This window comes from Sebastes umbrosus, chromosome 14 (assembly GCF_015220745.1).
Source record: "Sebastes umbrosus isolate fSebUmb1 chromosome 14, fSebUmb1.pri, whole genome shotgun sequence".
Lineage (NCBI taxonomy): Eukaryota > Metazoa > Chordata > Actinopteri > Perciformes > Sebastidae > Sebastes > Sebastes umbrosus.
In genome coordinates, this window is record NC_051282.1 from 12,010,854 (window position 1) to 12,030,264 (window position 19,411).

The 19,411-nt window shown below is 42.9% G+C and overlaps 1 protein-coding gene across 2 annotated transcripts in view; it reads right to left on the bottom strand.

The window, feature by feature from the left end:
• smurf2 (SMAD specific E3 ubiquitin protein ligase 2) overlaps window positions 1-19,411 on the bottom strand; it is a 63,597-nt gene that overhangs the window by 12,401 nt on the left and 31,785 nt on the right. Inside the window, exons 4-11 of one of the 2 annotated variants that reach the window (XM_037792456.1) lie at window positions 15,491-15,624; window positions 11,809-11,874; window positions 10,715-10,799; window positions 10,422-10,505; window positions 9,669-9,883; window positions 7,138-7,222; window positions 5,899-6,057; window positions 5,249-5,302 (exon numbers count right to left, since the gene is read on the bottom strand). In XM_037792456.1, coding sequence (XP_037648384.1) covers window positions 5,249-5,302; window positions 5,899-6,057; window positions 7,138-7,222; window positions 9,669-9,883; window positions 10,422-10,505; window positions 10,715-10,799; window positions 11,809-11,874; window positions 15,491-15,624 — 882 coding nt within the window. Of the gene's footprint in view, window positions 1-5,248; window positions 5,303-5,898; window positions 6,058-7,137; window positions 7,223-9,668; window positions 9,884-10,421; window positions 10,506-10,714; window positions 10,800-11,808; window positions 11,875-15,484; window positions 15,625-19,411 lie in introns of both variants that reach the window. The other variant, XM_037792455.1, reaches the window with a different exon arrangement.

Here is a 19,411-nt window from a genome sequence, read left to right on the forward strand (position 1 = left end):
GAGGACACCTCGTAGAGGCATACTGGTACATTTTACAAGTCCAAAAGTTTGTCTTAAGAGACAGAGAGGGAGAATAGTGCAGCCACTGTGATAGATACAGTAGAAACCAGTGAGCTACCACCGGGTCAGAAAATACCTTAAACTTGCATTCTTTCTAACAGCCAGCAGGGGGCGACTCCTCTGGTTGCAAAAAGAAGTCTGATTGTATAGAAGTCTGTGAGAAAATGACCCTACTTCTCACTTGATTTATTACCTCAGTAAACATTGTAAACATGAGTTTATGGTCTCAATCTCTAGTTTCAAGTCTTCTTCAATACAGCATGATGTTCATTTAGTAACTTATGGTCCCATTTAGAGTCAAATAGACCATAAAGCAGGGTATACTTTAGGGCGTGGCTACCTTGTGATTGACAGGTCGCTACCACGGCGTTGTCCGGTCTGGGAGTTGTCCGTGTTTTCATTTTACAACTTTAACCCTTTTACAGTGTGTTTTCAGTTAATTATAAAATTTTGGTTCCCTGAAAATGTCTTATTCAGAGTTCGGTTGTACGCTCCACCCTCTTGTGTCACTTCTGGTTGCAAAAAACCAAGATGGCGACGGTCAAAAAGCCATAATGGCTACGGCTTATAACCAAGATTGCGACGGCCAAAATTCCAAACTCGGGGCTTCGAAACGGCAGTCCACAAACCAACTGGTGATGTCACAGTGACTACGTCCACTTCTCATATACAGTCTATGATAGAAACTCATACCATGTACTGGACTGCACATCCAAAATGCAGTTACTACATATTACAAAAAGAAACTGATTTACGCAGAGCAGCAGTCGTCAGCTTAGCTTTTGGTCGTAGTTGAATTCATGCAATTGCGATGGTTGACCTACAATCAAAGCAAATATTTAAACCTGGAATTACTAACTTTTTTGGCCACTTGGCGGCAGCAGAAAGTTGTGAACAGACCACAACACTTTACACATCCAGCAGTTACTGAGCAACATTAGGATTTATTTGGAGTCGTGTTTTCGGCCACCTGAAGAATGTAAGTCCATCATTCACTCTCTCTTTTAGCTCCGTTTTTGGTCTGCACCAACTCCTGGGGGAAATATTTGGCTCTTTAGCTGCTAAATGCTCCGCTCTGTTCCCCAGCTAGTCTCCAACTGTGTCTGTCTGCTGTTTGGTGCGGAGCAGGTGGTGTTCAGAGTGTTTTAGTGCCTTTTCGCGGAACACAGCTGCCTGCTGTAAAGTTGAGGGGAGCTGCAGATCCAGGGGATAATTCTCTGCAGGTTCATCAATAGAAGCAACCCCTTTCACATTGTTGCGGATGGCAGCATCGGTGATGCGCTCTCTAGTACTTTTTCTGTTTTCGTTTGTTTATTCAGCTCTCCAACTCTGGTTACATTCACCAGGGAGGAACTTTTGAACATCAAGTAACTTGTCCTTGTTTTTCGTCTGCATTTCTATTTCTGTGTTTGTACAATGAGAGCAACAAAAATCTGAGTCAAATTCCTGGTATGTCTACTCAAACCTGGCCAATAAAGCTGAGTCTGATTCTCAGTTGATACATTGTTATTATAAAAATAGATTATAGCCACTTAAATGTAATAAATTGTAGAGTAGTTTATTGTTTTTGATGTATCGTAAATATTAATAGTTGACTCTAGCAAAACAGGGCTACATTTACTCCCTATGAAACTGTAAATGATTTTTCTTTTAAAGAAAATAAACTAAGTTTAAATGCACAAGAAAGGTGAAAAAAAACACATTTTGTTTGTCCAAAGGCAGAGAGCAGTATCTGCATTTTTTTATGTCTTTTGTATTATGGCTAGCCTGAAAACTTGAAACCATTTATTTTTTCACTGCTTCTGTAGTTACTGCTCTGCTTTTGTAGAGCAGTCTACTGAAACTACTATTGAAACTGTTTTAATTCAAGCTTCGCTGCCTTTCAAATCATTTCTCATAACTGTCTTCTCACTTTATTGGATACTCCAAAAATTAAGCCTAAAAACAAAAGAAAGAAAGACGCATTTGATGAAACATTTCAAACACTGTGAGAAAAAAAAAGGCGGTTAACCACAGTATCAACAGTGTGGCTGTGAACATCATCTGCGGTTAATGATGACAGAGGTCTCCACTCAGAGTACACGTTTTGAACTAGGCGCTGTGTTCGGGAAGACGGCCCTCGGAGGGTGGCACACAACACAGACACACAGAATCAAAAGAGCCTTTATGGGGCCGGCACTAAAGGATTATTTGCACAGTGGCCTTTTGCACCCCGGTGGGGGGTAGCAGGCATGCTCGGCCCTGAGCAGGGTCATAAACACCAGACTCTTGAGCCGAGCACAGAGGGTGGTGCAAACCGTGCACATGTCAGCGTGTGTGCAGGCGGAATGTATGTGTAGGCTGTACCACTCAAAGAGATGCCAAGGTTAAAAGAAATCCAACTATACAGCAAGGAATCTCTGTCCATCCGTCTGTCTATATGTACACCGCATATCCCGAGAACCGCCCAATCAACCGAGTTTACACTTGGTGGGTGTATTACTGGGAACCCAAGGGAGTGCAGTGTCGGATGTGGTGCAATTTGGCCAGATGGCGGCGCTATAACAATGAACTTTACGTTTTTGCATCTAGATTGATTTCCCATCACTTTACATTGTGTCTAAATCGGATTTTTTGCTACTCCTCCTATGCATTTTGAGCAATAGTCACCTAATTTGGTACAGAACATCTCTGGACCAAGCTGGGAAAAGATACTCTTTTGGATTGATGATGTTCCATACAGTTTTGCCGTAGCTGACCATAAAAGTTAGCTCAAATGCTGTGGGAAGGGCCTTTATTACAAAAAATGTCATATCTCCTGAATGCTTTGTGCTTTTGCGACCACATTTGATGGACAAGTGTATATACTGTATGATGTATGAGTGACCATGACAAATTTGGTGCCATTTGGCCAATAGGTGGCGCTGTAGCAGCATCATCTAACTATGAAGGAAGGACTCTCTGTCTGTCTGTATATGTATGTTTTTATGACTGCAAGCGTCCCGTTCCAGACGGGCACGCGCTCCGAATGGGAACTGCACTAGTACATTCAATGGAGCAAACGCATGCAGGAGGGAACCTTTAAATGTCATGTCAGTTCACAGTCTGAAATGACTTGACTGGAAACTGCTACTCTCAAGTATCCGCCCTATGGCTTGCATTCTCCTTTACCACAATGACAACTTCTCCTCAACAAAGTGACTGCGTTTGGTTTCTGGTGTCTGCCCAGTAGAATCCACTCTGGCTTTTTCAATCACTTCCTGCTATCCCAGAAAGCCACAGGGCCCCATAGGACACTCGAGACCTCCTCTTCAATCCCTTTATTTCCTACAGACTAGACTCGGCGGGAGGGAAGGTAAGGGAGGGAGAGGGGAGGCAGGAACTCTCCCGACAGCACCCAAACACTGTCGACAACTCACAGGGTGGGAGAGAGGGAGAGGAGGAGGCATGGAGCATCTCTTCCTTCACTTTCACCCATAAATCAAACATCCTTGCTCTCTCTCTCCGGGTTGCAGGGCCCCAGAGTTCTCTCTTCTCTTTCCAACTCCTCACTGATGAGCACGACTCCCGGTGCATGTTACCTGAAGATGCTCACCGCAGGGACAAGTCGCCGTAGTAAAAGCAATGTTTTTGCTACACAGCAAATCACGAACGTCTGGGAAATGACACAGTTGTTTCTCATGCAACTGTGCAGAGAGGCAGTTCTGTAGCCAGGTCTTAAAACCAGACAAGGATTCAGTTACCTACCGAATGGTGACCTTGACCAGTCAGGGGGCTTTTGAATTCGGGAGAAGATTGCAACATCATAGGGGAAATATGGATGCTCAGGCAGTGCCTTTAGCAAATAAAAAAAGGCAATAAACTATAACTTTTGATGGACATATATATATCTAACATTTTTGTGGGATGACGGCACAGGAGGGGTGAACATTTCTAAAATCCCTGACTTGATAAAACGCAGATGTCTTGATGGAAATCCATGACGGCTGATATCTTTTCCAGAGTTTTGTCACGAGCGAGAAAGTCACTCCACAATCGATTCTATTAGCGGTAATAGAGCAGCTTCAGTTAGGACAGAAACTCTACCAAATAGATCATCTATTACAGGGTTAATTTAATTAGAATGGATTGAGGTAAGTTCAGGTTAAACCTTACTCATGCACAATTAATAATCAAGTTATTTCACATATCTCAGGCCAAGGGTTCATGTGTCCTTGAACAACCAGGAGATGTACGGCTCTCTACAGACGCTAATAGCTATAAAGACACCAATCTTTTTGTCTGTGTATAAAATCAATCACCTGTGATATTACATTTAAATAAATATTCCCACTGCCTGGCTTTGATGTGAACTAATTATCCCACCAGAATACATATACAATAGAAATCTATGCGTGAGATTTTCACACATCTGGGCACGCTCATGACAAAACAAATGTGGCGTGCCAGGTTACATTTTTATAAGACTTAAAATAAATGAAAAAAAGCAAAACGAATACAAGATCCCAAACACCTTCTTTGATCCATCAGAACAGGAAAAAAAAGAAACCTGATCTCTCCATCGATGCGTTCCGTCGCTCTGCACGGAGGAAGAGCGAGGTCCGCCACCATACACTGCTCCACCTTTGTGGAGCAAGGACCTGTGGGTAATTCTATGGCTATCACCACACAGTATGTGTTTGAACAGCTGCACAGGGGAAGAAATTCTGAACACCTGCATCCATCCGTGAACGTAGGCATGTACCAAGCACAGAAGCATGAACTAACACACATGAACCTACACAGATGGACACACACACATAGTTCATTCATTGACTCGGGCATCGAATTTATGCGGCGTTTCCTGGATGTAAGACGCTCCTCAGCCACAGACACAGCAGCCTCGGTTTCCACTCAGCTATCTGATGTCTGGCCAAAGCCAGCTTTGTGACGGATTGTGTGCTAAAACGCCTTTATGATCAAAACCTCTGCGGGGCTGAGGAATTTTTGTGTGTGGAAAGAAAGACTGTGGGGGAGTGCACTGCATATGTGTTTCTGTGTGTCCGCTAAGCAGAAGGGCTACTCCGAACCTCTACAGGTGGTGAACACACCTTGGCACAGGATCCCGATGTAAAACATCGACTGAGGGGGAGGCTAAGTGAGTAAGTCTGTGAATGTCTGAGCGAGTGTGTGTGTGTTCCAGTCTACTGGCGTGAAGCCCAAACCTTACCTGACATTCTGACTTTCGATGCCTCCTCGAGAACCATTGGGGCTTGGGCTTGGACTACAGACGCAAGACAAAGACAAAATGAAGACAGAAAATAAATCTCTCTGCTTTTATACACAGAATTTTTTCATGTACCATCAATTACCGTACAAGTACTGTTATTTTATTTCTTTGTTAGATTTTTCTGGCTCAAGGGTGCTAGGGGTGGGAATCACCAGAGGCGATATTATACTTTAGTCACGATACGATATTATCACGATACTTAAGTCACGATACGATATCACGATACTTAAGTCACAATACTTAAGTCACATATGACATTATCACGATACTTAAGTCACGATATGATTTCACAATACTTAAGTTATCTAGTTTTCTTCCCAACAAGCTAACTTGACATGACCAATTGATTCCTCAGGTTTTTCTAGTTACATATGATACCAGTATCTTCACTCTAGCTTTAAGACTGAGCCCTCTACAACTTCTGAAAGAGAGAATAGCATCCGGATTGTTAAGAGGTTAATAGTGTATATAATAATAAAAGGTCGATACTTGACGTCCGTGTATTTATACAATATTACCACGCAAAATATCGCGACACTATGCTGTATTGACTTTATCCCCCCACCCCTAAAGGGTACTGTACCACTCACTTTAGGACTAGATGCAGGTTGGCAGAGAGGCGTGGGTCTGTGAACTGCGTGGTTCGGTTGTTGTGGTCGACAAAGTAAACCCTCCCAGTGGCGGTGTTCCGTATCTCCCATCCAGGAGGCAGAGGACCCAGTTCCTCACAGTTCACATTACTCAGATCTCTGAAATGCAGCAGAAGAGCACACAATAAAACATTAGTACGTAGAAAAATAAGAGGCAGCGTAGGGTGGGACAGGGGGAAAAGAGACAAAGCACACACACACATCAAATTCTAGGTATAAAACATACCAAAGCACTGACTAACTGGACTCAGGCGGACGGCGAGATTCCGAGATGTCTGAGAAATCACTTTTATTCTGTTTTTCTTCTTCCTCCCATCTAAATTATTTACTGCTGCCCTGCAACCCCTTTCAGCTGGACTCCGTGGAGACAAAAAGGCTCAGAAATTACAGCAGGCTCGCGATGCTGGCGCTGACTTTCCTGTTTTGCGGGGTGGAAGCCAAAAGGGACCGGAGCCTTACGAGCTTGGCAGCTAAGCCATCTGCTAATGTTGGAGCTGCCTGAGGAGCACCCGGTGAGGTGTGGCGTGACCAATAGCCTCGTATCAAGAGCAATAAAACTATCATCTATCACTCGTATACTGATAGAATGCAAGCAGTGGCCAGGTATCATAATATCACTCATGTTTTATTGATAGCGTCTGGAGGGCAGTGAAGCTTGTGGATCTGCGAGCGTGTGCGTTTCTTTTTGGAATACGGTAATCAATAGGACATGCATGCCTGACTGAGTATTACCCAAGAGCCTCTGGTGCGGCTGATTGAGACCCATGTGCTGTTGGCCATGTGTCCCAGAGCGCGAGGCCTTTCAGCGCTCGTGCCAGAGGGCCGAATCTCTCAGAGCCCCGTGACATGGGTCTTCTCACAGCATGTCAGGCTCGTAATCAGCTGCAGGTTTACGGCAAAACTACAAGGGGACCGGGACTAAGAGACCGTGACACGAGTTATGTGTAATGTCAGTTGTGTCAGGGACGGTCGGTAAATTCAGGAGGACCGTGAGGAATGGTAACTGACCTAAACATCTGTGGACAGCCCAATTTCTCATGTATGCATTTTATCATTCTTGTGTTTTACATATTTTACAGTTTATATGGTGGATGGTAAAAAGGAGCAAAACGATACAAATGGAGAACATTGCGTGGGTGAGTTGTCTCCCTGATGTCACAGATCCTGTGGTGGACGTACCTTGGTACCCTGGGGTCATGCCACGTGCTGACACCTGTCTGAGTGTGGAGAAAGTACACTTGGCCTTGCTGCGTGGTCCTCTGCTCTGTAGGAAGATATAAAAATGGGATTAAAGAGGACTTATTATGCTTATTTTCAGGTGCATACTTGTATTTTGGGGTTTCTACTAGAACATGTTTACATGCTTTAATGTTTAAAAAAACACTATTTTTAACAGCTGTGCTGCAGGCCCTATTTTCACCCTCAGTCTGAAACGCTCTGTTTGAGTTCTGATTGGTCAGCTGGCCCACTCTGTTGTGATTGGTCAACCGAAGCAAACTCTTCAGAATCCGCTCCAGCTCCGCTCTAACTAGCTTTGTTTGAGGGCGTGCCAAACTAGCCACTAGGCAGATATTATGCAAATGTGTTACTTGGTGACATCACCACATTACGGAAGAAAATGCGGGACTACAATCAAGGCGTTTCAGGCAGTTCAGGAGCAGTGTTTCTGTGGGGAGAGTAACTCCCTTTGGCGTGGGCTTTGTAACTTTGCAGACCTTTTACATGCATAAAAAACTATATACCACACTAAACGAAAAGGGAAAAGCATGAAAGCATAATAGGTCCCCTTTAATCGATACAAGATCTGGGGATCCTTGGTTATACAATGATGTGAATCCAACTAAAAACAAATGAACTACAGCATTTTTGCCTAAACCTTGGCATCAAGTGTCAAACTTTTCAAATATATGGAAAATGAAATTGAGTTTAATTCATGTGCCACATGCAGACAGATGTTTATAAGGAGAGATCACACAGATGGAGATAAAAGGACTGTCTGAGTGAGTAGAGATCCCAAGAGGAGGGAGAGGAGGAGGGGAGGCGAGAGACGGGGTGAAGAGTATTGGAGAGGAAAAGGAGAGGAGAGACGAGGTTGTCTGACTTTTGAGTTGGTGAGCTCATTCATCACCGCCTGACAGAGATATTTCCATGAAGCGGCCTGCCAGAGAGCTCTTCTCTGGCATCCCTTTGGACCTACCGCCCTGCTTTAACATGCATGTACACATAACCTTCCAAAACCCTGATGAGCGCACGATATACGTTCCGACACACAGGGTGACACCTCCTGGCTGGTGTTCGCTAACATGAGGAGAATCAGAGGTGCTGACAGGTTTCATAGGAACTGCCCAAGAATTAAGAAAGTAGGAGCAGAGATAGGGAGACAAGTGCAGTGAGGCTAAGAGCCTCCTAATCAGAAGTACTGAGAGCAAAGATGTGATATGCTTCCACGGCTCTGGCTGCTACAGAAGATTTTACTGTGAGGATAAACAAAACTCCCTTGAGCTGTGTGTGGGATCGCAGCTTGTGTTTGTGTGTGTGTTTGCTTTTACATGAATGCTTCTGATTGTTTGACTGTGTGCAGAGAGGAGAACAGAGGGAGGGGAGTGAATGGCTGCCGCCAGCCTTTAACAGCCAGATCAATTCAATTAGATTGTCTAAAATGGAGCCAGTGTTTCAGGCTCCTTGTGTGGAGCTGCAGCGTCATCGACTGAATGAGGACACAGATTAGCTGGGTTACTGGGCTCAGTGTTGAGCAGGGCAGGAGCAAAGCAATTAACACAACAGCATTACAATGATGACACGATTCATAGTGGCATTAAAGATGGCTTTCATGGAGGATGCAACCCCCCAGCATACTCTCGTGCAATCAGAATATTAAATAGAAGAAGTATTCAGAGCTTTTACTTGAATAAAAGTATCAATATTACAGTTTAAAAATACTCCGTTACAAGTAAAAGTCCTGCATTCAGAATCTTTCTTAAGTAAAAGTACAAAAGTATTAGCATCAAAATCTATTTTAAAAGTACCAAAAGTAAAAGTACTCATCGTGCAGAATGGCCCATTTCAGAATAATATATATTATATTATTGAATTATAATTATTGATGCATTCGTGTGTTCATCACTTAAATGTTGAATCTGGTAAATACTCTATATACTGCTGTGTGGGAAGTTAGCATTTTTCCACTGGATTTTGGATTATTGCAGAAAATAAGCTCCGTGGCAAACACACGTTTATGATACTTACAGGTTTTGTTCAGCAAGATAATCTTCACAAAAGAACACCACTTTTATGATTTTTAAAGCGTGAATACAATCGCCATGAGTAAACGTTAGGCTATAAATGAACTACACCATGGACACATTGTTAGCAACCGCCTTTTTAAGACACGTAAAAGCTTCAAAATTCACGAGTGGGGTATTTACTGACGTATTTTATATCATAGAACAAAATTTTAAAATCTCTTCAGCTTGTTAACCACAGACCTTATCACCTGTTTAACTTCCTAATAAAAAACAGTATCCAAATGGTAATAAAGGAGTGGATGTTGAAGTACATGGGATTTACTGTTGTTTTTTAGTGTGGTATGGAATTGGTTTCGAGAATCGTGAAATTTCACTAGTATTGGTAAAATTCTGGTTTCGTGACATCCCTACTATATACAGTACACTATATGCAAGTCCACTCTGTGATGCTGGCTTTCCACTAACCATATCCCTCAGGGAGATCCGGGGGTGTGTGCAGGTGGGTTCTGCTCATGTAGTTGCGGTGCCTCTGGGAGCGGACCCGTCTCTCCTGGGCCCGCTGGTCGCCGTCGATGGGCGGCAATGCCGTGGTGGGCGTAGCCCCGTTTGTGCTGACGGGCGTGTTCTCGTCCACGATGCAGCTGAGAGGCCGGCCGGGGCTGGAGTACTCTGATGCGGGCCTGAGAGGGGAGGAGAAAACCACAGGGTGACGTAATGGTGCATCAGTGTAAGATAGAAAGAGAAGAATATAAGAAGGATTGAAAAGGAGAAAATCAACTTTACAAACACAAACAGCAGCAAATCAATAGGCTGCATTTAGGAAGTGTTTAGGTGCTAACTGGGAAATCCATACAAGGCAGCACCATCAAACACAAACGTACAGAGACTGCCTGAGGTCAAGCGTGGTAAGAGCTGATAAAAACAAGCATAAATACACCAGACAGAGACAGAGCGGGGGAGGAGCTGCCTCTTATTCCCGCTCTCGTCAGCTCTGTGACTTCCCTGGCTCTTCCACATCATTAAACACCACTGTCTGGAGCGGTCTGTCTGACACCTTTTTTTTTCTTCTTTTTTTTTGTTGAGGAGCCCACTCTAGTTTTGGACAGACTCCCCCAGTTTGGGAGCTCTGAGGTCAAAGATGAGGCCTTCCATCGGCCTGCTGCTGTTTGATTTAAAGGTCTGGGTTGGAGTTTCTGCGGTGCTGCAGAGTGTACTCACCTGGTAGGCCTCTCCCACTGTGTGGTGCGTGTGATGTGGTTCAAATACTGGATCCGTCCAGACGCCGTCCTCCTCTCCTCCCAGCTGGCGGCAGAAAACATACACAGACGCAGCAGTGAGCGGACATGGTTAAGCAGCCGCAGAAACATCTAGCAGTGTTCTGTCTCGCTGCTCCGTCTCACCACATGCAAATATCATATTACGAACATCTTTACTCCTGCACTTGAAGGCAGCATTTATTGTTTAGGATTTGCAACAGCCTCTCACTGAGATGATAACAGATTTCCACTCACCCATCTGGGAGATCGTTGTCAAACAGCCGACTGCAGTCCACCACGGGGCCCCCCGTGCCTATCCGGTCCCTCGACTGCAGGCTCACTGCAGCAACACATGGCAGACAGATGCATACACCGTTACTAGACAGCAGATTACAGTGCAGATGCAGATATTTTATCGAAGCACAAAATGGGGCTTTATATCTTTATGAGTAACAGGAATGGGGTTCAAGTTTAATCAGTGGTATCCTGGAGGGTCTGGTTAAAGGAAGTTGCCTTTTTCATCTATTCCTTCTGCAGGGACGGTCTGAATTGTAAGACATCATAAAGTTTAACTCATGTAAACAGAAATGGCCACGAACAGTTAATTTGTCCATGATAAAGTTTATCAGCCTATCTTATCCGTACTTAATTTATTATTATTTATTCTATTTAAATTTTTTTTAAATCTTATTTTCTTTGCTTTATTTGTTTTTTTTAATTCAATTTAACTTTGTTTTTTGCTCTATATCCTTTTTGCATCGACAATGGGTGAGGGTTGGGTGGGAAAAATACCAATATATGGAGGGACAATCATTTACATTTGTGCTCTATTTGTATGTTTCTGTACACCTGATGTTACACACAATAAATTATTACGGGAAGAGAAAGAAAAAAGAAAAAAAAGTAATAGTTGACAACTAATTGATTAATTGTTGCTTCTTTAATACATTATATATGATGCATCAACATGCAAACAGAACAAACAGAACATGGATGCTCAATACAAGATCCATGATTACTACAAGAACTGACTAGATGATGAGATAATTTTAAGGAAAATATTAAAGTGACTTTTAAATAGTTGACCCTGGCTTTAAACTAATTTCTTTTGCTGTAAATGCTGCCCATTAGTGGTTAGTATACCACCCTCCTTGAATATGTAAAACACAGTGAATGAAGGACGACATGCTGTACATCTGACCTCATGGTGAAGAGTGGAAAACACCACAGAAAGACTATTTTAGGTTTTTGTGTAGCCTCTTTTTACTTTCTAATTAAAGTGACCTGTTTTTCCAAATTATGCTGTTCTCCCAAATGCATCCTTGTTTTGCGTGTCCATCTGTACTCACCCACTATCTGGCCTCTGACTGTGTCACTGTCATTGGGACTCAGCTTGTTCAAGTCTAGTCTCTGGTCTGTGGAGAGAGGACAAAAAGAAGAAGTGGAGCGCAGAAGTAAAGGGAGAAAGAGAGAGAGACAACACCATGAGACAAACAGGAAATGAGAAGAAAAGATGAAAGGAAGAGCAGAAAAGAGTGGATTCGTCAGTGTCAGAGATTTACAAGGAAAATAGCATGTGTTGGGATGCATTTCTTTCCCCTCCTTTGGAATAGTCCCATTGCTCTGTATCATTTACATCACTCAGAGTCAATTCCTCTCTCCCTCATTATCTGTCTCTCATTCTTCTGTCTGCAGACCACAGCTTGGCTGTGCCCTGGAACAGATGGTCTGGTCTGTGGAGCAGCCACGGGCTGTAAAAAAAAGTCTCGCTGAGCATCGGTACAGAGCGGGCTTCAGTTCAAATGCAGGGGTCAAACATTTGACAAATTTCAGTACAAAGCCTGCACTATTCCGCTTAGTCTTAGCATGGACATGAACTTCTGCCAAAGTCTGGAAACTCTTTGTCTGAACTTCTTAAAGTCTGCGGAATTTGAGAGCGAGGGAGAAAGAGAGAGATCAGGCGGAAAAAAAAAAAAAAAAAAAAGAACAGACCAAAAAAAAATGTCCAAGTTGCCTTCAGACATGAGAAATGCCACTATCTGCTCTCTGTTGTCTGGGTGTCATGCAGATCAGCTCAGGATGTCTGTCTAGACTAAACAGGGACCAAAACAGGCAACGGTCAAACCGTTACAAGGCTGGCCTGAGGTCAGCAGCCGCAGAGAAAACAGAAAACACACACAGACAGTAAATGTATGCAGAAAAGTGCACTCACTTTGAGCTGCATTACATGCATTTTAATGCAGTCATATACACAAAGACGCAGACGCTCTGCAATTATACATAAATGTTACAGTCGACCCAAGACACTGTGCAATTATACACAAATGTTTTAGTCAACCCAGTGCCCTCTCTACGGCCTGTGGAGGGGACAAAACTGCGACCGCTGTTAAATGCACACAGCAAACAAAAGAATGACAAATACTCACAGGGGGAGAGTGACCACAACAGAGAGAACACAACACATCTACGCTTACAATTTAATAGCTCCACAATTATGCATGTCTGCTTGAAATGACCGGTTGTCTAGATCGGCAGACGGAGATAGAGGGAGGTTAGTCACAATGGCATTTTGTGTGTGTGTGTGTGTGTGTGTGTGGAGGAGACCGAAGGGGAAACTAAGGGGTGAGGAGGAGGCCAGGAGAGAAAGGAAATGCAGAGGCAAACCACTCACAGCTGTGGCACAAGTTTCAGGTTTCCTGCGTCGCTCCAGGAAAACAACAGTGTCGGGGGCTTCTAGGAAAAAGCGGTGGGATTCTTTTTCCCGCTTTCGGCCTACAGCAAGCAGGTACCAGCTCACCCAGACCGCTTTGTTGAAGCTACATCTGTCTGCCACTGCTTTTACTAGGAGCCATTTACTAAAGCCTCCGTCTCATTTATCCAGTTAGCTTCTGACATGAGACGTTTTTACTGTAATTGCGGGGTGATGCTGATTGGCTCTTCCTGTTCTGGCATGGGGGCAGAGTGGCGACCCCTCTCACACACGGGTCTGGCCTCTGTCAGGCCTAGTGAGGGGGACGGGACACTAAAAAGGAGCTACTCTATGTTCTGTCACTTAGGCCTGACAGCAGCACTGTGGTATTAACTCCTGCTTCTTATCACACTGCAGGTAAGAGGCTGGCTTTAATGGATACGGCCTCATTTTACCATTAGGGTATGAATGACTCTAATTAATAATTCAAGAGTTATTCTCCACCCCAGTAGAGAGAATAATGAACGGAGTAAACTAAACGACAAATAAATAGCTCACTAAAGTAAAACAAACAAGTCATGTGTAGTTTGGCAACACAATCTGTGCTGCAACTGTACTACAAGAAATGTGTTTTCAGAACAAGACAAAAGAGCATCTGGGGAAAGACATCACTGGACGTCAGCTCTGCATTACAGCTGTCTGCATCCACAGTGATTTAATCATCAGTACAATAATACAAAGTGCTGTGTTAAAACAGCACAAACAAATTTGAGTCTGTTGTCTAAAAAATTTACAATTACAGCATTTTACCCTGCCGGACCTTTCCATGCACAGATGTTTAGGCTTTAAAAGGTGCAGTGTGAAGGATCTGGAGGCATCTAGTGGTGAGGTTGCAGATTGCAACCAACTGAAACTTCTCCCTTCTCAACAATTCTTATGTCCAGGTGATTATATACTTAAGAAAACATTAGGGATGTGCATTCCAAGCAAAAATACTATTCGATAATCACTGGGAACTAGTGGATGATTTTTCGAAAGTCGCAGCATACCCCCCCATTTCTGCCAACAGATCCCCTGAAATGTTGTACACTGTTCCTTTAAAAATCCAAAAGGAGGGTAATATGGTAGGACACAAATTTTGAACAATGCATGCTATTTAAAAGTTAAAGCTACCCCATGGAGTTTTCTCGTACACAAACAAGTAACGCTGTAACAGTTTGTGTATTCGTACAGAACAGCCACAGTCCGGGGGTCACAGTCCTGCGCACGGAGAATACACGGCATGTAGATTGGTGCATGTAATGTGGAACCAAAGTTCACCAGCACAAGCTGTTAGCAACGTGTACAGAGGTTAGCACAACAAGTGGATTGGCATACGGGTCAGTCACACTATGGCAAGTGCAAATGAAATGCCAGAGCTGGAAGACCTGCTTGCAGGTCCCCGGTCAGCTACAACAGCAACAGAGAGAGAGAGAGAGAGAGTTGTGTATTAAGGCGAGGACGGCGTGTCGGAACTAATTGAAACACTCCTCCCAATGCACAAGTTTTTTTTGTTTGTATGTTGTATGTATTTTGGTATTTTCAATTTCATAGCATAAGAGATGCTTTTCAGTTTCATAGCCTGTTGTAAGTGACCTGTTGCCTTTTGGGAAAGTGTTTGTACAGTGTTCATACAGTGTAATACAGAAGTGTGAAATGTTCCTTAATAATTTATCAAAGCTACCAGTGGGCAAAATGCTACCTCAGTCCCCAGCAGGAGGATTATGTCGGTCTTTGACACTTGCACTACTGTCTGTTCAAAATAAATGAAAAGTATCCTTATGCATTTTTTTTTATGTGGTACCGAACTGTGACTCCTAAACCGGGGTTTGAACCGAACTGTGACTTTTGTGTACCGTTACTGTACAGCCCTACAAACAAAAAGGTATATATAGTTAGTTAAGCCAAAACACGTTGTGTGTGTCTTTGAGGCGTGACAAATGTGTTGAATTAATTCCTTCCTCCTAAAATAATTGCAGAGCAAATTTTTGAAATATTTCAAAACGTGCATTGTTTACATTTTTCACTGCCCTTGTTGGTGCATTGCTGTCTTTCTTTGCGTGTTACGGCCAGCAATGGCTGATCAGCGGAATAGCCTGATACTGATGGCAGGATTGTGGGTCCGCGGTTGCATGTCTGTCTTTGTTCACCATACAAACAAAACAGGGACCTACTTGTAAATCCATTGCTCTGTAGTGCTACGAGTGGTCAAAAACTCCACAGGGTACTTTTAATATGCGACATGGCTCAGCTTAGAGATTTCAAAAGAAAAAAATAAGAAATGGAGTTATACTGACACTTACAGCCCGTGTCTTTAAGGCGATTGATAGCGTTGGACAGAAGGCGGACACAGCCCAGGAACCCAGCCCCTTGCTTCTTGTGAATCTTCTTGTGATTCCACACGCTGATGGTGATAGAATCTGATTTCCCGATGTATCTGAGGGGAGACATAGACAGAGAGAAGGAGACATAATTATATTCAATAATGATAGGCTCTCTCATAGACACCATGAGAATCACTGTGTGACTGCGTGAAGCATAATTTCTCATCTAATTAAAGCTGTTTAGAGAAGTGCTGGCGATGTCAACATGTAACAGCTAAGAGTCTCACTCAGGATGTCCCAAGCAATGCACGGGAGACCCACATCCGCCACAGAGGCTACCACCAAGTCGCCTCGTCAAGGACACGTTACAAGATGCAGTCGGGATGTGGAGGCGGAAGAGGAAGAGGAAGGCGGAGTAGGCTGAGAGGGATTTTCCAGCCAGCGCATATGAACGTGTAAATGTGACCCTGAGCGTCTGCGTATGAGACAGAGCACCACAAGCAGATGGTGATCCTGTGAATCATTTACTCACAGCAGCCCTTCCCCACATATCGGGAGGCGTGAGAGAGGAGACGTACAGTCGAGAAATCACATGCAATTTAGCTACAGTACTGCAACTATGAAAATGCTATAAACTATAAAATATGCTGTCAGACTGTGTCTACATTTGTTCTAAAAAATTATTTTTTTTTAAATTAGGCTGACGCCAAGTATTCAGCTCTCGAGCCCCTTTTGGTTTGTGATTGCAAACGTTTAAGAAAAATGAAGGCAGCTATTTGTCCATGATGACAATCTTAGTTTAGAATGCTAGCATGCTAACATTGCGCTAAACACAAAGTACAGCTGATGCTGATGGGAATGTCATTGGTTTCTGACCAAATACCTGCAAAACTCAAGTACTGGACAATTGAAATGTTGACCTCATGATGGTGCTAGATTGAACTAGAAAAGCCGATCCGCGGTTGAATACCTCCACAAACCAGTCAAGTTGCAGTTTAAATCCATGTCTGTTCAAAATGTCATCACTTCATTGTTTAATCCTGTTAGACATTTGTGTGAAATTGTCATAATTAGAAGATGAAATCTTGAGTAATGGCTGAAAAAATGTTTGAAATTTGACCTCCAAAATCTAATCAGTTTGTCTTTGAGTCCAAGTGGACGTTTGCTAACCTTGCACGGCAGCTGGATTCTCGCGATGTCACAAGATCACACGAGAATCTCGGGAAAACATATTACGTGAAAATCTTGTCAGGCTTAAAGCAATGCATTTGCATGCGGCAAGCCAGACCACGGACCAATCAGCGTCCTGTGAAGAGCTACTGTAGTTCGGGCGTGGTAACCATATTGAAAGGCAGCACGGAGTGGCTCCAAAAAGAGGTCAGCGTAGATGCTGCAATAGCATCAATTATATCAGAACTGGAAAGTATTTCTTCATTGAAAGAAGAGCAAAGAACAGCACAGAAGACCGTGTTTTCACCTTCAGTTAGTTTCGCTTTCGTTAGTTTGATTGACAGATGGTTCATCCAATCACCTGGCAAGTATTTTTTGAAACTGCCTGCCCTTTTCCAAACAGTTTCAAATCATGGCTTTTAAGATGGTTCTGTGAAACAAACCACTTGACACGGTCAGGTTGGACGTTTGTGCCAAATTTGAAGAAATTCCCTCCAGGCACTCCTGAGATATCACGTTTACGAGAATGGGATGGACGGACAGACAACCCGAAAACATAATGCATCTGGCCACAGCTGTCGTCGGCGTGGAGGCGTAAAAATGGGAACATAAATGTGAGGATGAAATTTAATGACAAGCCATTCAATAGCTGTTGAGACATGTATCTCAAAACAACAAATGTCAACCTCATGGTGAGGAAAAGTCAAGGGATCACTAAAGTCGGTAAGTTATTATCCTCTTGGGATCTTGAATGTCTGTATAAAATTACATAGCAATCCATCCAATAGTTGTTGAGATATTTCAGTCTGGACCAAAGTGGTAGACCGACCAACTGACAGACCAACATTGTCATCCCTTGAGTCATAGAGCTAGCATGGCTAAAAACCACAATGTTAAAGGAACATAGCTAGTAAAAAACATGGTCAGGTAACTATATTGTATACAGACAGCCAAAGATGTGCAGGGAATTAGAGACAGATCATTTCCTGACTGCCTGTCTCCTCCACGCTCTCTGCTCTCCTCCTCCTCGTGTGTCAGGCGAGGCAGAGTGAGGGAGTGATAAAGTCTCACCATGTGAACCTGTTGTGGCACATCTGCTCGCTCGGGTGGGCTCCCTCCTTCAGTCTAAAAACTAATCATCTGTACGCTTCGCAGAACTGCATCCCACTGTAATTATCATGCCGCTTACCAAAAGGGATATGAAACAATGGGGCTGTGAGTAAGACGTCTGGACATTTTGAGTCAATGCCAAATGCCTGTCTGGGGTGCGATGTGAGAGAGCGGCTATATCAGACAGACGTGACGGGAGGGAAGTATTATAACCAAACCCCAGTCATCTGGATCACACTCCACGTAATAAAATTCATTAGTCTGGCTAAGATTTTTTAATACCAGTTATAGGCAATAACACACACACATACGGCATGGGAGACAATGGGAAAATTGCAATAAAGAAGGAAAAAAAGCAGCAGATTTAAAGAGTCAGATGTGCTTTCTAAATACATTCTTTTATTTGGCAGTCTGTATTCATACAAGAGGCATCTTTGGCACTGTTTTTACTAGCTTTTTCCTGCAAGTTACTGCCAAGAACATATGGTCAAAGCGAAAGAAAAACATTTCATTACAGCAACACAAACAGAACAAAAGGGAAGGTCCACTATGAACATTCTCACGGTGGGACTGGAACCTGCTGATGTTCTCAAATTGATTGACAGATGCTCTCCTGATTCTACTACATAGTAACACTAAGGGTCTTAATGAAGCCATTAATGGTGGTGCTGCTTAACTGGGTGCTTCCATAGTAATTCAGCTTGGACGGTGGATGAGTGGGCGTAAATAATTTGAGTCTAGACTGGGTACTTATTATTGCACATGTATAATTTAATAACACCGTATTTGACGAACTTCTAATTAACCAAATCTAATTGAGTGCACACTGGAGGGAGACTCCAGAAATGCTTGAAAACACTTCATGACCCTCACTATGAAGATGAAGGTCCTCTAAAAACATCATTACATTAATAATAATCACTGTGTCCTTGTCCTCTACGAATAAATATACAAATATACAACAGGAGTGGTTGTTATGCGGATTTTTCCTTGAGCCATCTTTGTGCCCAAGGAAAAATGCCACAACATTTGTTCTGATTGGTCGAAAGTCTTGAAATTTGGTACGGACATATTTTGGGTAAGTATCTAACAGGACAATTTTGAAATTTTTAGATCACATGAAAAATCACACTTTTATTATCAGTCGAAATCAAGATTTTAGAAAAATGAGGAAAACGCTAACATCATGTTTTATTTAGGGCTGTCAATCGCTTAAAATATTTTATTGCGATTAATCGCATGATTGTCCATAGTTAATCGTGATTAATCACACATTTTTAATCTGTTAAAAATGTACCTTAAAAGGGAGATTATTATCATTATGATCATTATTTAGCCTCCTTTGTGACAAGCTAGTAGGTTGCATGGTTGGTACCAATGGATTCCTTAGGTTTTTATAGTTTCATATCATGGCAGTATCTTCACTCTAGCTTTAAAAATGAGCCCGGTACAACCTAAAAATCGCAAGTTGCGTTAATGCGTTACAGAAATTAGTTGCGTTAAAACAAATTTGCGTTAACGCATTATCGCATTAACTTTGACAGCCTTAGTTTTATAATATGTTTTCCACATGAAATATTTTTTTACACTGCATATGTGTTCATATCTTTGATATTCAAC